The sequence below is a fragment of the Formica exsecta genome, unplaced genomic scaffold (genome assembly GCF_003651465.1).
Source record: "Formica exsecta isolate Colony F162 unplaced genomic scaffold, ASM365146v1 scaffold405, whole genome shotgun sequence".
Lineage (NCBI taxonomy): Eukaryota > Metazoa > Arthropoda > Insecta > Hymenoptera > Formicidae > Formica > Formica exsecta.
The window spans coordinates 7,331-17,490 of NW_021851290.1; the positions used below are offsets into that span (position 1 = coordinate 7,331).

At 38.9% G+C, this 10,160-nt stretch overlaps 1 protein-coding gene across 1 annotated transcript; it reads left to right on the forward strand.

The window, feature by feature from the left end:
- Nucleotides 1-2,439: 2,439 nt before the first annotated feature.
- On the forward strand, nucleotides 2,440-9,671 carry LOC115240090 (general transcription factor II-I repeat domain-containing protein 2A-like). Its single transcript, XM_029815057.1, is given in 3 exon segments — nucleotides 2,440-3,489; nucleotides 3,491-4,054; nucleotides 9,588-9,671. Coding segments are annotated over 3 exon segments (1,698 nt in total).
- The last annotated feature ends 489 nt before the right edge of the window (nucleotides 9,672-10,160 follow it).

Here is a 10,160-nt window from a genome sequence, read left to right on the forward strand (position 1 = left end):
TCTTCAGGCATTGCTACCTGGCTTGCGGTCCATAAACAGACCTTATGTCATCAAAGGACCGCAACTTCAAATGTTCCTCCAAGGACTCAGAAATGTGGCAAGGGATCAAAGAAGATTCGTTGATGAGAACAGTTTCACAGATGCTGAATTCGAATCCTTTTCTCCGGTGACGAAACAGCAGTTTCTGGAACTGTTTGATTATTGTGATAGAGTGTCTTGTCCAGGCGGCTACAGATATGTTTCTAAAAAAGACTTGTTAATGTTCTTGTGCAAAATGCGACAAGGACTCTCTGATGAATTTCTTAAAGTTATTTTCGAGTACCCGAGCAGACAAGCAACGAGTTTAGCCATTTCCACTGTGCGACATTTTTTGATGCAACGTTTGTCGGAACAAAAGTTCCGACAAACATCGGTTTGGATGCAATCACAAGAGGAGATTATGTCCAAAGACATGTAACCGATTTCGCGAACGAATTATACAATCCCGAACCACATATTCCTCGTGTAATCGCGTACATTGACGGTACTTATAGCTACGTTCCTAAGAGTAGTAATTTTCGTACTCTCCGACAATCATTTTGTCTTCATAAAGGATGACATTTACTCAAATCTGTGCTGATAGTCGCACCCGATGGCTACATACTCGACATTCAAAGTCCGTATTTCTCAGACAGTCGAAACAATGACGCTGCGATCCTCCAGAATGAATTTCATAGGGATGTTGAAAGAATGCGAGAATGGTTCCAAGAAGGAGATTTAATGATAGTAGATAGAGGATATCGGAATGCTACAGAGCTACTCACTCGCTTTGGGATTTGGTGGAGGATGCCAGCACTTCTCGAACCACGACAAAGTCAACTCTCTACAGATGAAGCTAATGATTCACGGATAATCACTAAGACGAGATGGATCGTAGAGGCCAGGAATGGCCACATCAAATCTATCTTTAAATTCTTCCAGCAGTCAATACCGATTCCCCATCTTCCTAACTTGGGTGATTTTTACCGTATTGCTGGTGCAATAATCAATAGGTATCATCCTGCCGTTCAAATGGAAGGAGCTAATGGGGAGTTGGCTCGTCAATTACTGGAGAAAGCAAATGAAGTGAATGTTGTCCAAGCACTTGTGGAGGCTGAACATCTGAACACTCGTAACGCTCAGAGATGGGTACGCTTGAATGTCCAACATGTTCCCGATTTTCCAATTTTGGACTTACATTTTCTGAGGGATCTTACTGTTGGCATCTACCAAATCCATTTGGCACCATCGTATATACAGGACAAGCTACAAAGAGAGGAGTCGGAAGAATTCCAGCTTGAAATGTTATATTGCTGGTAATCAATAGGTATCATCCTGCCGTTCAAATGGAAGGAGCTAATGGGGAGTTGGCTCGTCAATTACTGGAGAAAGCAAATGAAGTGAATGTTGTCCAAGCACTTGTGGAGGCTGAACATCTGAACACTCGTAACGCTCAGAGATGGGTACGCTTGAATGTCTAACATGTTCCCGATTTTCCAATTTTGGACTTACATTTTCTAAAGGGATCTTACTGTTGGCATCTAACAAATCCATTTGGCACCATCGTATATACAGGACAAGCTACAAAGAGAGGAGTCGGAAGAATTCCAGCTTGAAATGTTAAGGGACGTACAGAGGATACCACTACCTGGTTTAATAAGAATTAGAGTGTACTCTCGATTTCGCAATGCAGCGAAATACCAATTATGGATATCATACCGACCGACAGACGATCATGATATGGATGATGAGATGAATGTTCAGAGCGACCCACCCATCCAAGGTTACTACTGCACTTGCAAATCCGGTGCTCGAACTTTGGGTACATGTGCACATATTGCGAGTGTTTTATGGTTCATTGGATATGCACGCCATGAACAACACATTCGGTACCCTTCATCGAGGCTCCTTCATACTATCTGCGATGCAGCAAATAGGCCACCGCAAGAAAATCCTGATAATGTACCAGATGTTATTGACGTTAGAACTTTTCATCAGAATCACGTAAACTACAAATTTCCAAAGTTTCAGCCAAATCCACCGAGACTGGATTTTCATAAGGTTTGTGCGGGGTCCTTTTGTACGGTTACGCCGTTCGCATGATTTGATGATGGATGGAATATCTATCTTGATATTTGAAGAACTTATTTGCGTCAATGAAGATAATGATGTATCTTTCAAACGAGAGCGTCTGTCTGTTTTGATATATTTCATTTTGGAAAAATAACATTTATAAAAATAGAACAAATTAATTTGTCCTGCACGCGCTGGTAATTTGTTGCGCAATTGTTTTAACCGATTGTTATCTGTTTTAAAGCGTGTGTCAGCATAACGTCTTACTTCGAAAGAGTGCTCAGTTCAAGTTAGTATAGTTAGTTCATTGACTTGTTCATATTTAATTCTTCATCGAAAATCTGAAGGATGGCTGATTCAAGTAAGCAGAGATACGAGCAACGGTACCTTAAGGTTTGGGAGGATATTTTCTTCGCATTTGTTCGCAATCGGACAATTTGTCTTTTATGTAGTTATGAGCCTTCTGTTGTAAAAAAGTACATTCTCGAAAGACATTATAGAATCAAACATTCCGGAGAAAATTCAAATTATGCATGTCAGGAAAAATTAAAAATACTTGAAGGATTAAAATTAGTTTATCAGGAAGGTGATAGTATTTGTCAGGATGCATTAATTTCTAACGCCGGTCATAATAATAAAAAAGCTGTAGCTGCATTGTACGCTATTTCTTTTCTTATTGCGAAACATTCCAAGCCATTCGCTGATGGCGAATTTGTAAAAAAATGTCTCGTTGAGGCAGTAAAATCCTTTGACAATAGATTAATTGTTGACAAAGCTGCGAGCATTCCGCTTAGTATTCAAACAGTAGGGCGTAGAATTAATAATATTGCGTCTTCTATCAAAGATAAGTTAAAATCCTTGTTAGCGACTTGTTCGTATTTTTCATTGTGTCTTGATGAAAGCACCGATAATCGACACGTGAGCCAATTGAGTATTTTTACTCGAATCGTTCAAAACGATTTCTCATGTGTCGAGGAGCTTTTAGATTTAGTTGCATTGCATGGCACAACTACGGGTCTTGATATCTTCAGAGCAGTAGAAAACACTCTCAAAGAATTTAATGTAGACTTTACAAAATGTTCGGCTATAGTAACTGATGGTGCCAAAGCAATGACCGGCTCACAAAATGGATTTCTCGGTCTAACCAGGCAACAAAATTTAAAATTTCGCATTATTCATTGCATCATTCACCAAAAAGCGTTATGCGGGAAAGCTGTTAAACTGTGTACTGCAATGCAGACAGTCACAAAAATTATTAATTTTATTAAAGGTGGTAATAAATTTCTGTCTCATCGAAAGTTTCAACACTTGCTCAAAGAGCATAACACAGTTTATACCGATGTTCCTTATATTCGCTGGCTCAGTGCCGGAAAATGTTTAGAAAAGTTTTTTGCAATAAAAAAAAGAAATCTTCCGTTTCTTGCAAGAACTATCTATTGCAAAATGCGACGAATATATATTTTTTTTGGAAAATTTAAAATTTCTTTGCGAACTCGCTTTTATTACTGATTTGACTAACCATTTAAATATCTTAAATTCAAAGCTGCAAAGAGGTAATCAAATTATTTCTCAATTATTTAGTGCCATTGATTCTTTCCGCAGACAATTATTATTATTTAAAAATCATATAAAGGCAGGTACTTTATATTTCTTCCCATCTTGTCAGATCCTTTTCGAAGAGCACGGCACAAATTGCAATTTTTAGAAGCATCTCTACTTAATCGATTCACTTGTAAGTCAATTTAATACGCGGTTCAGTGATTTTGGGATGTTTAAAAATGATCTAATTTTTCTCGAGAATCCTCTTACCGTGCAAATTGAGGAACAAAATATAGAATTGCAACAAGAACTTTGCGATTTACAAAGTGATATTTCCCTTAAAACGCGGTCGGAAAAAAGAATAGAGCTCTTCAAAATTTTAGACGTAGCGACTTATCCGAAGCTTAAAAATTTCGGACTTCAACTATAAAACTTTAAATTCACAATTATTTATTAATTTATATATCGGGAAGAGTTCCCGCGCGCGAGACATTTAACAAATTTAATCTATCGAATATAATTTAATAATATTTTAGGATTATTATATCGTAAATGTAATTAATAATCGAGTATTGAAACTTTGTTCTTGAATTAATTATTTGAAAAAATTCTAAAGAGATCGCGTTTAAAACATTGATATTTGGCAGTAAGGGGGTACGGAACCGCATTGCGGTACAGATACACCGTACCTGAAGCAGAGCGCCGCGCGCTTGGTTACGGTTGCTTGGCGAATATCTCAAGACGCAAGGGGGGCGCGATAGGCGTTGACTCTCGGAAATCGGCCGAAATGTGCAGATCGTGGCATGCACTGCTTTAAGACGAGCAACAAATTCAGTCTCTTATACATTTCGATAGTATATTGTCCACAGATTATTTTAATACCAAAACATGCGAGCAACAAATTCTTTTAATTAACTTATATGGTATAACACCGCGTCGTATAGAGTTTGCGGCGACAAAGTGTCGATTTTTAATACTTTAAGACGAGCAACAAATTCAGTCTTTTATATATTTTGATAGTATATTGTCCACAGATTATTTTAATACCAAAAACATGAGAGCAACAAATTCTTTTAGTTAATTTACGTTATGATAGCGCGCGTCGTATAGGGTCCGCGGCGATTCAGTGTCGATTTTCAATACTTTAAGACGAGCAACAAATTTAATCTCTCATATATTTCGATAGTACATTGTCCACAGATTATTTAATACCAAAAACATGCACGCAACAAATTCTTTTAGTTAATTTACGTTATGATAGTGCGCGTCGTATAGGGTCCGCGGCGACGAAGTGTCGAGTTTCAATGCTTTAGAACGAGCAACAAATTTAATCTTTCATATATTTCGGTAGTATATTGTCTACAGAATATTTTAATATCAAAAACATGCACGCAACAAATTCCTTTGGTTACTTTTACTTCGCGCAAATGGATGGCACGACGCGGCGAGTCTGAGTGTATAGTGATATTAATTAAATAATATACTTTTTTTTAAATGTTTTCGTGTTATTTCAGAGCAACAAAATAACAACAAATTCTAATGTATTTGATTTTTTTATTCGAGCATTCTAAATATTTTTTTCACTATGGGGAGGGCTGGCTTAATGTCAAGCTGGCCGCCCCCTCCACCCCAATTTGAACGTAAATTCCTGTTAAACGGTTTGAGCAACAAAATCCGGACTACGGCAACCAATTAGCACATAATTAGCACTAAATTATTTGATAGATCCGACTGTATTTAGCGTTGGTGAGGGGGCCAACTTAATATGGGTCACGGAGATGTGCGCTATCGGGATATTGTGTTTTTTTATTGTGTGCTATCGGGATATTGCTCAGTTTACTTTGTGCGCTATCGGGATAATGCGCAACTTACTTTGTGCGCTATAGGGATAAGGCGCGATTTACTTTGTGTGCTATCGGGATATGTGCTAAAGAGATGTGGGCTATCGAGAATTACGTTAATTTTTGTGTGCTATCGGGATGTGGGTTATCGAGAAAAAGGAATTAAAATAATGTGCGCTATCGGGATAATGTGTATTTTTATTGTGTGCAGTAGTGTATATAGGAGAGTTCTAAGCCATGATCCTCTGAGGGGGGGGGGTGAGCGGCGAGGGGAAACCAGCGCGAGGGTATGACGTCACGCGGGGGAATCGCGTCCTAACCGGTGGGCGAGTGGTCCGCGGAGAGGGGGAGGGGGACCGCGTCCTAACCGATAGGAGAGGGACCCGCTAACCTAACCGGTAGGCGAGGGGTCCGCGGAGAAGGGGGACAGGGACCGCGTCCTAACCGATTGGTGAGGGACTCGCGGGGAAGAGGGAACGCGATGCCGCGAGTAGGCGTGGGAGAAGGATAGCGCGAGGCGTCCGCAATGTGTAAGAGAAAGATAGCGCTAATGATATTCTATGAGCGTGGGAGAAGGATAGCGCGAGGCGTCCATATGAGCGTAAGACAAGGATAGCGTTTGCATGCACGTTGGAGAGAGATGGCGCAAGGCATGCACTTGGGAGAGAGATAGCGCGAAGCATGCACGTGGATGATACGGCGTTCGCAAGGCGGCGTGAGAGAGATAGCGCGAGGCATGCACTTGGGAGAGGGATAGCGCGAAGCATGCACTTGGGAGAAAGAGAGAGAGATAGCGCGAGGCATGCACTTGGGAGAGGGATAGCGCGAAGGATGCACTTGGGAGAGAGAGCGATAGCGCGAAGCATGTACGCGGATGATACGGCGTTCGCAAGGCGGTGTGAGAGAGATAGCGCGAGGCATGCACGCATGTAGGAAAAGGATATCGACCGCATTGGCGTGGGAAAAGGATGAAGTTCGCATGCATGTGGGAGAGAGAGAGACAGCGCGAGGCATGCATGGACGTGGGAGAAGGAGGCGCAGAAGTAATCGACATTTTTTTTAAATATAATAATAATATTATTTATTCAAGATTGTGTATAATACAAAATGTGTGTGTGTGTGTGTGTGTGTATGTATGTGTGTGTGTTGTGTGTGTGTGTGTATGTGTGTGTGTGTGTGTGTGTAAAATAATAAAAATAATAATAATATATAATATATAATAATATGTTAGGATGACGCTCTATCTGAAACAGAAAAATACATATCTTGTTACTATATTAATTTAATTTTTATAAATCTAATATATTACGAATCTTGAAAAAAGAAGATACTTACATTATCCTCTTGGGGCCGCAAGCTCTTCCTCCCAATCCTCCTCCCAATCCTCCTCTTCCTCTTCCTCTTCCCACGCCTCTTCAGGTTCCCAATTTTCCTCTTCTTCATAGGGCTCAAGCCCAAAAAGCGTCCGCAAATAGAAGATATCTTTATACTGGTCAGGGTGCACGCATGCCCACTCGCGGGCCTCGCGTATCGCCCCACAAATTGGCGTGCGCCCAACGCAAATTTCCTCTCATCCACCGCATGTATCGGCGGTGGATGACGTCAATTTGCACGAACTGAAATATAATAATAATTAATATACATCACACATAATCTCGCACACAAAGACAATAAACACTACTTACCAGATTATTGCGAAACATCTCGAAATATTTTTTCGCTTCACTTTTTAACCGTACCTCACTCGTTGTCAGACACTTTGTGACCGACATAATGCTCATGTACTGAGATGTAACATCTATATTTTAATTAAATGGTTGACGCCGCTTTCTAACAGCACGTACTGAAATGTAATACTTGCATACTGGGATAAGAAAGAGGAAAAGGGAAGATTAAAAGAGAATAAAAATGTATTTTAACAATAATAATATTTATTCAATAATTGTGTATATAATACAATATGTGTGTGTGTGTGTGTGTGTGTTAAAAAATAATAATAAATAATAAAAATAATAATAATAATAAAAAAGCATTATCTGATACAGCGGTTTTCTACATTCTGCACAAGACGATCCCAGGATTAGTGCATAAATTGCACTTTCATGTTCTCGCACAACACGAATATTCGAAAATAAGTCTGAAATTCGCATAAAACAGTCTGTGCAAAATTTTTCGTTGACGTCACTTTTATAATAAAAGTATATACAGCACATTTTCACCGCACCTAAACTATTTATTTCAACTCGGTTTAAAGTACGTTGCTTTATGTCCGTAATAATATCAATACTGCAATCACTATTGTAATCGGAATCCTCCGAAAGTACGCGGTCTTCGTCTGATGAATCGTCCAACAAATTCTCAAATGCCATCAAATTGCCATTTTCGAGAATGATATCCTCGTCATCATCGATAACTATAACTTCTTCGTCAGCCATAACACATATTGTTAAGATCGTCGTAAGGGCGTAGACGGTTGCGTACTATAACGTTGCACACTCCTCCCGATTATATATATTTTAATTTCATATCTTTTGTTTTTTTTCTAACTGGAGTATCACGTTTAACCTACCTCATCACTTTTCTACATCTTAAGCAGTGTATGTCGAGAGAAAGATTTAAGTTTTGCAGACTGTGCATATCTATTACACAGTTTTTATTCATACATAAATTGGCGGTTTCATATATAAGGAATTATTGGATAATCCTATTTTTATAATATTCGAATCAGATATTTTAACCACTTCAAATGTTAAATCTCGGACCCGCAATGGGATTTCAGTCGATTGTAGAAGCTGTTCAATGTCCCCACGTTTCTGCATCAGCGATTTCCATGTTTCAAAAGGCAATATTATTTGATTGCCCCGATTATCGCCGAGAACCAAGTCCACGCAAGATTCAGCTCCAACGTTTATTCCAATGTCCAAATATTTGTATGACGTCGGGGTTAAGGCGTATCGTCTTTCGAGTATACGAACCGCACGACGAAGCTCGGATAAAATGCTAGGGAGTAAAAAAATATTATTTTATATAAATATTTAAAAGGTGTAAAAAATATTTAAAAAGTATAAAAAATTCTTTAAGTTAATTAAAACTTACTTGTTACATTTCTTTTTCTTACACGGTGAAGTTTCATCAGCATCTTGAATCGGAACGTAATAATTCATGAAGCTTCCTTCAGTAAGATACATTTTATATGAACCTTTCACACAAGTGGTCGATGCAATACTGAACATATTAAACATATTTAAAATATGTATTAGCGTTGCAAAATTGCAATGTGGTGGGGATTACTGCCGACGCGATATTTTTTTCAATTTTTCCATTCGAGCGCCGATGTACGGCTGCTTCGCGATGACATTGCAACCGGATGTTGCAGATACCTCCGGGGTGGACGATCCAGCCGACATGCAGCCAAGCGGAGACCAAAAGACTTCCAAGGCCATCTCCAGAGCAGACGATTCTTCCTGCGTACAGCCCGGTGGAGAGCAGAAGGAATCCAGGGGTGCGTTGTAGCGGCTGATATTGTGTTCCTCACCAAGCACTCTCCTGAGTTTGCCCAGTGCTGACCATATAAAACTTTGCGTGAAAGCCCTATTTTGCGTGCTCGTGCATGACTGATTTTATTTAGTTGTAAGCATTGATTGTCAAACATGTTAACAACACAGATTTCAAGCAATTATACCAAGCGCTGACTGACTACGACACAAGATACTACTTTTATGAATTATAAAAACGTAGCAGAATATGTATGTTAGTTTTAAGATAGCGTGACTGACCTTTTGTAACGACAGCGTTGAATGTGGTATGATATTTGTGAGAGGGATGTGTGTGGACATGCTGTGAGTAACGTTAAAGTCGTGATATTTATAATACTTACCATGGATGACCTGATATTTGTATGTCTTATAGTTATTCTCTCGAATATTGTGATACTTACCGTGAATATTTATGTATTGGTATATTTCGTTGATTATATTAAGATTTTATACTTACCATTAGATTTTATATATATATATATATATATATATATATTTAAAGATATTTTATACTTATCGTGAAACCTATTGAGAGAGAGAGAATTGGAAAAGACTATTGTAATACATGCATATATATTTTTTATACTTACCTTTTGGGTCGACGTATGTGAATCGTGCAAGTTTTTTTTTATTATATTTATTAGAAGTTGCGTGTCCAAAATAAAGCACAATATATATTTTGTCACGCGAATCGTTTTGTTCCTATAAATTGACCAAGCACGCATGCATTGTTGATAGATAAATTCGCTTATGAACGAGAGCTTGATATTGTTGTGGATCGCATGGTAGCGTTGCTGTTTTCTGGCATGTGGCTTGCAGGAGTGTTGAGAGCGTATGCGAATGGATGCTTTATGCGGCTTAGATTATTTTAATTGTATTGATATAATGGCGTTTTATTAATTTTCGTGTGTCATGTATGTATCTTATATTGCTGCGTGATAATATATAGAGAATCATTCCTGGAAGCTACTTGAGATTCTCGTGGACGTGGCCATCGGGATTTCTACAGGTAACATCCCCTGAGACACACCTGAAAGGAAGGATGATGAATACGACTCAATCATCATCCTGAAACATCGAGGGACTTAGGGTGTGTTCCGATATACACTGCCAGTACTGGCAGTGCTGAAAAATTGTTCCGCTATTAGCACGC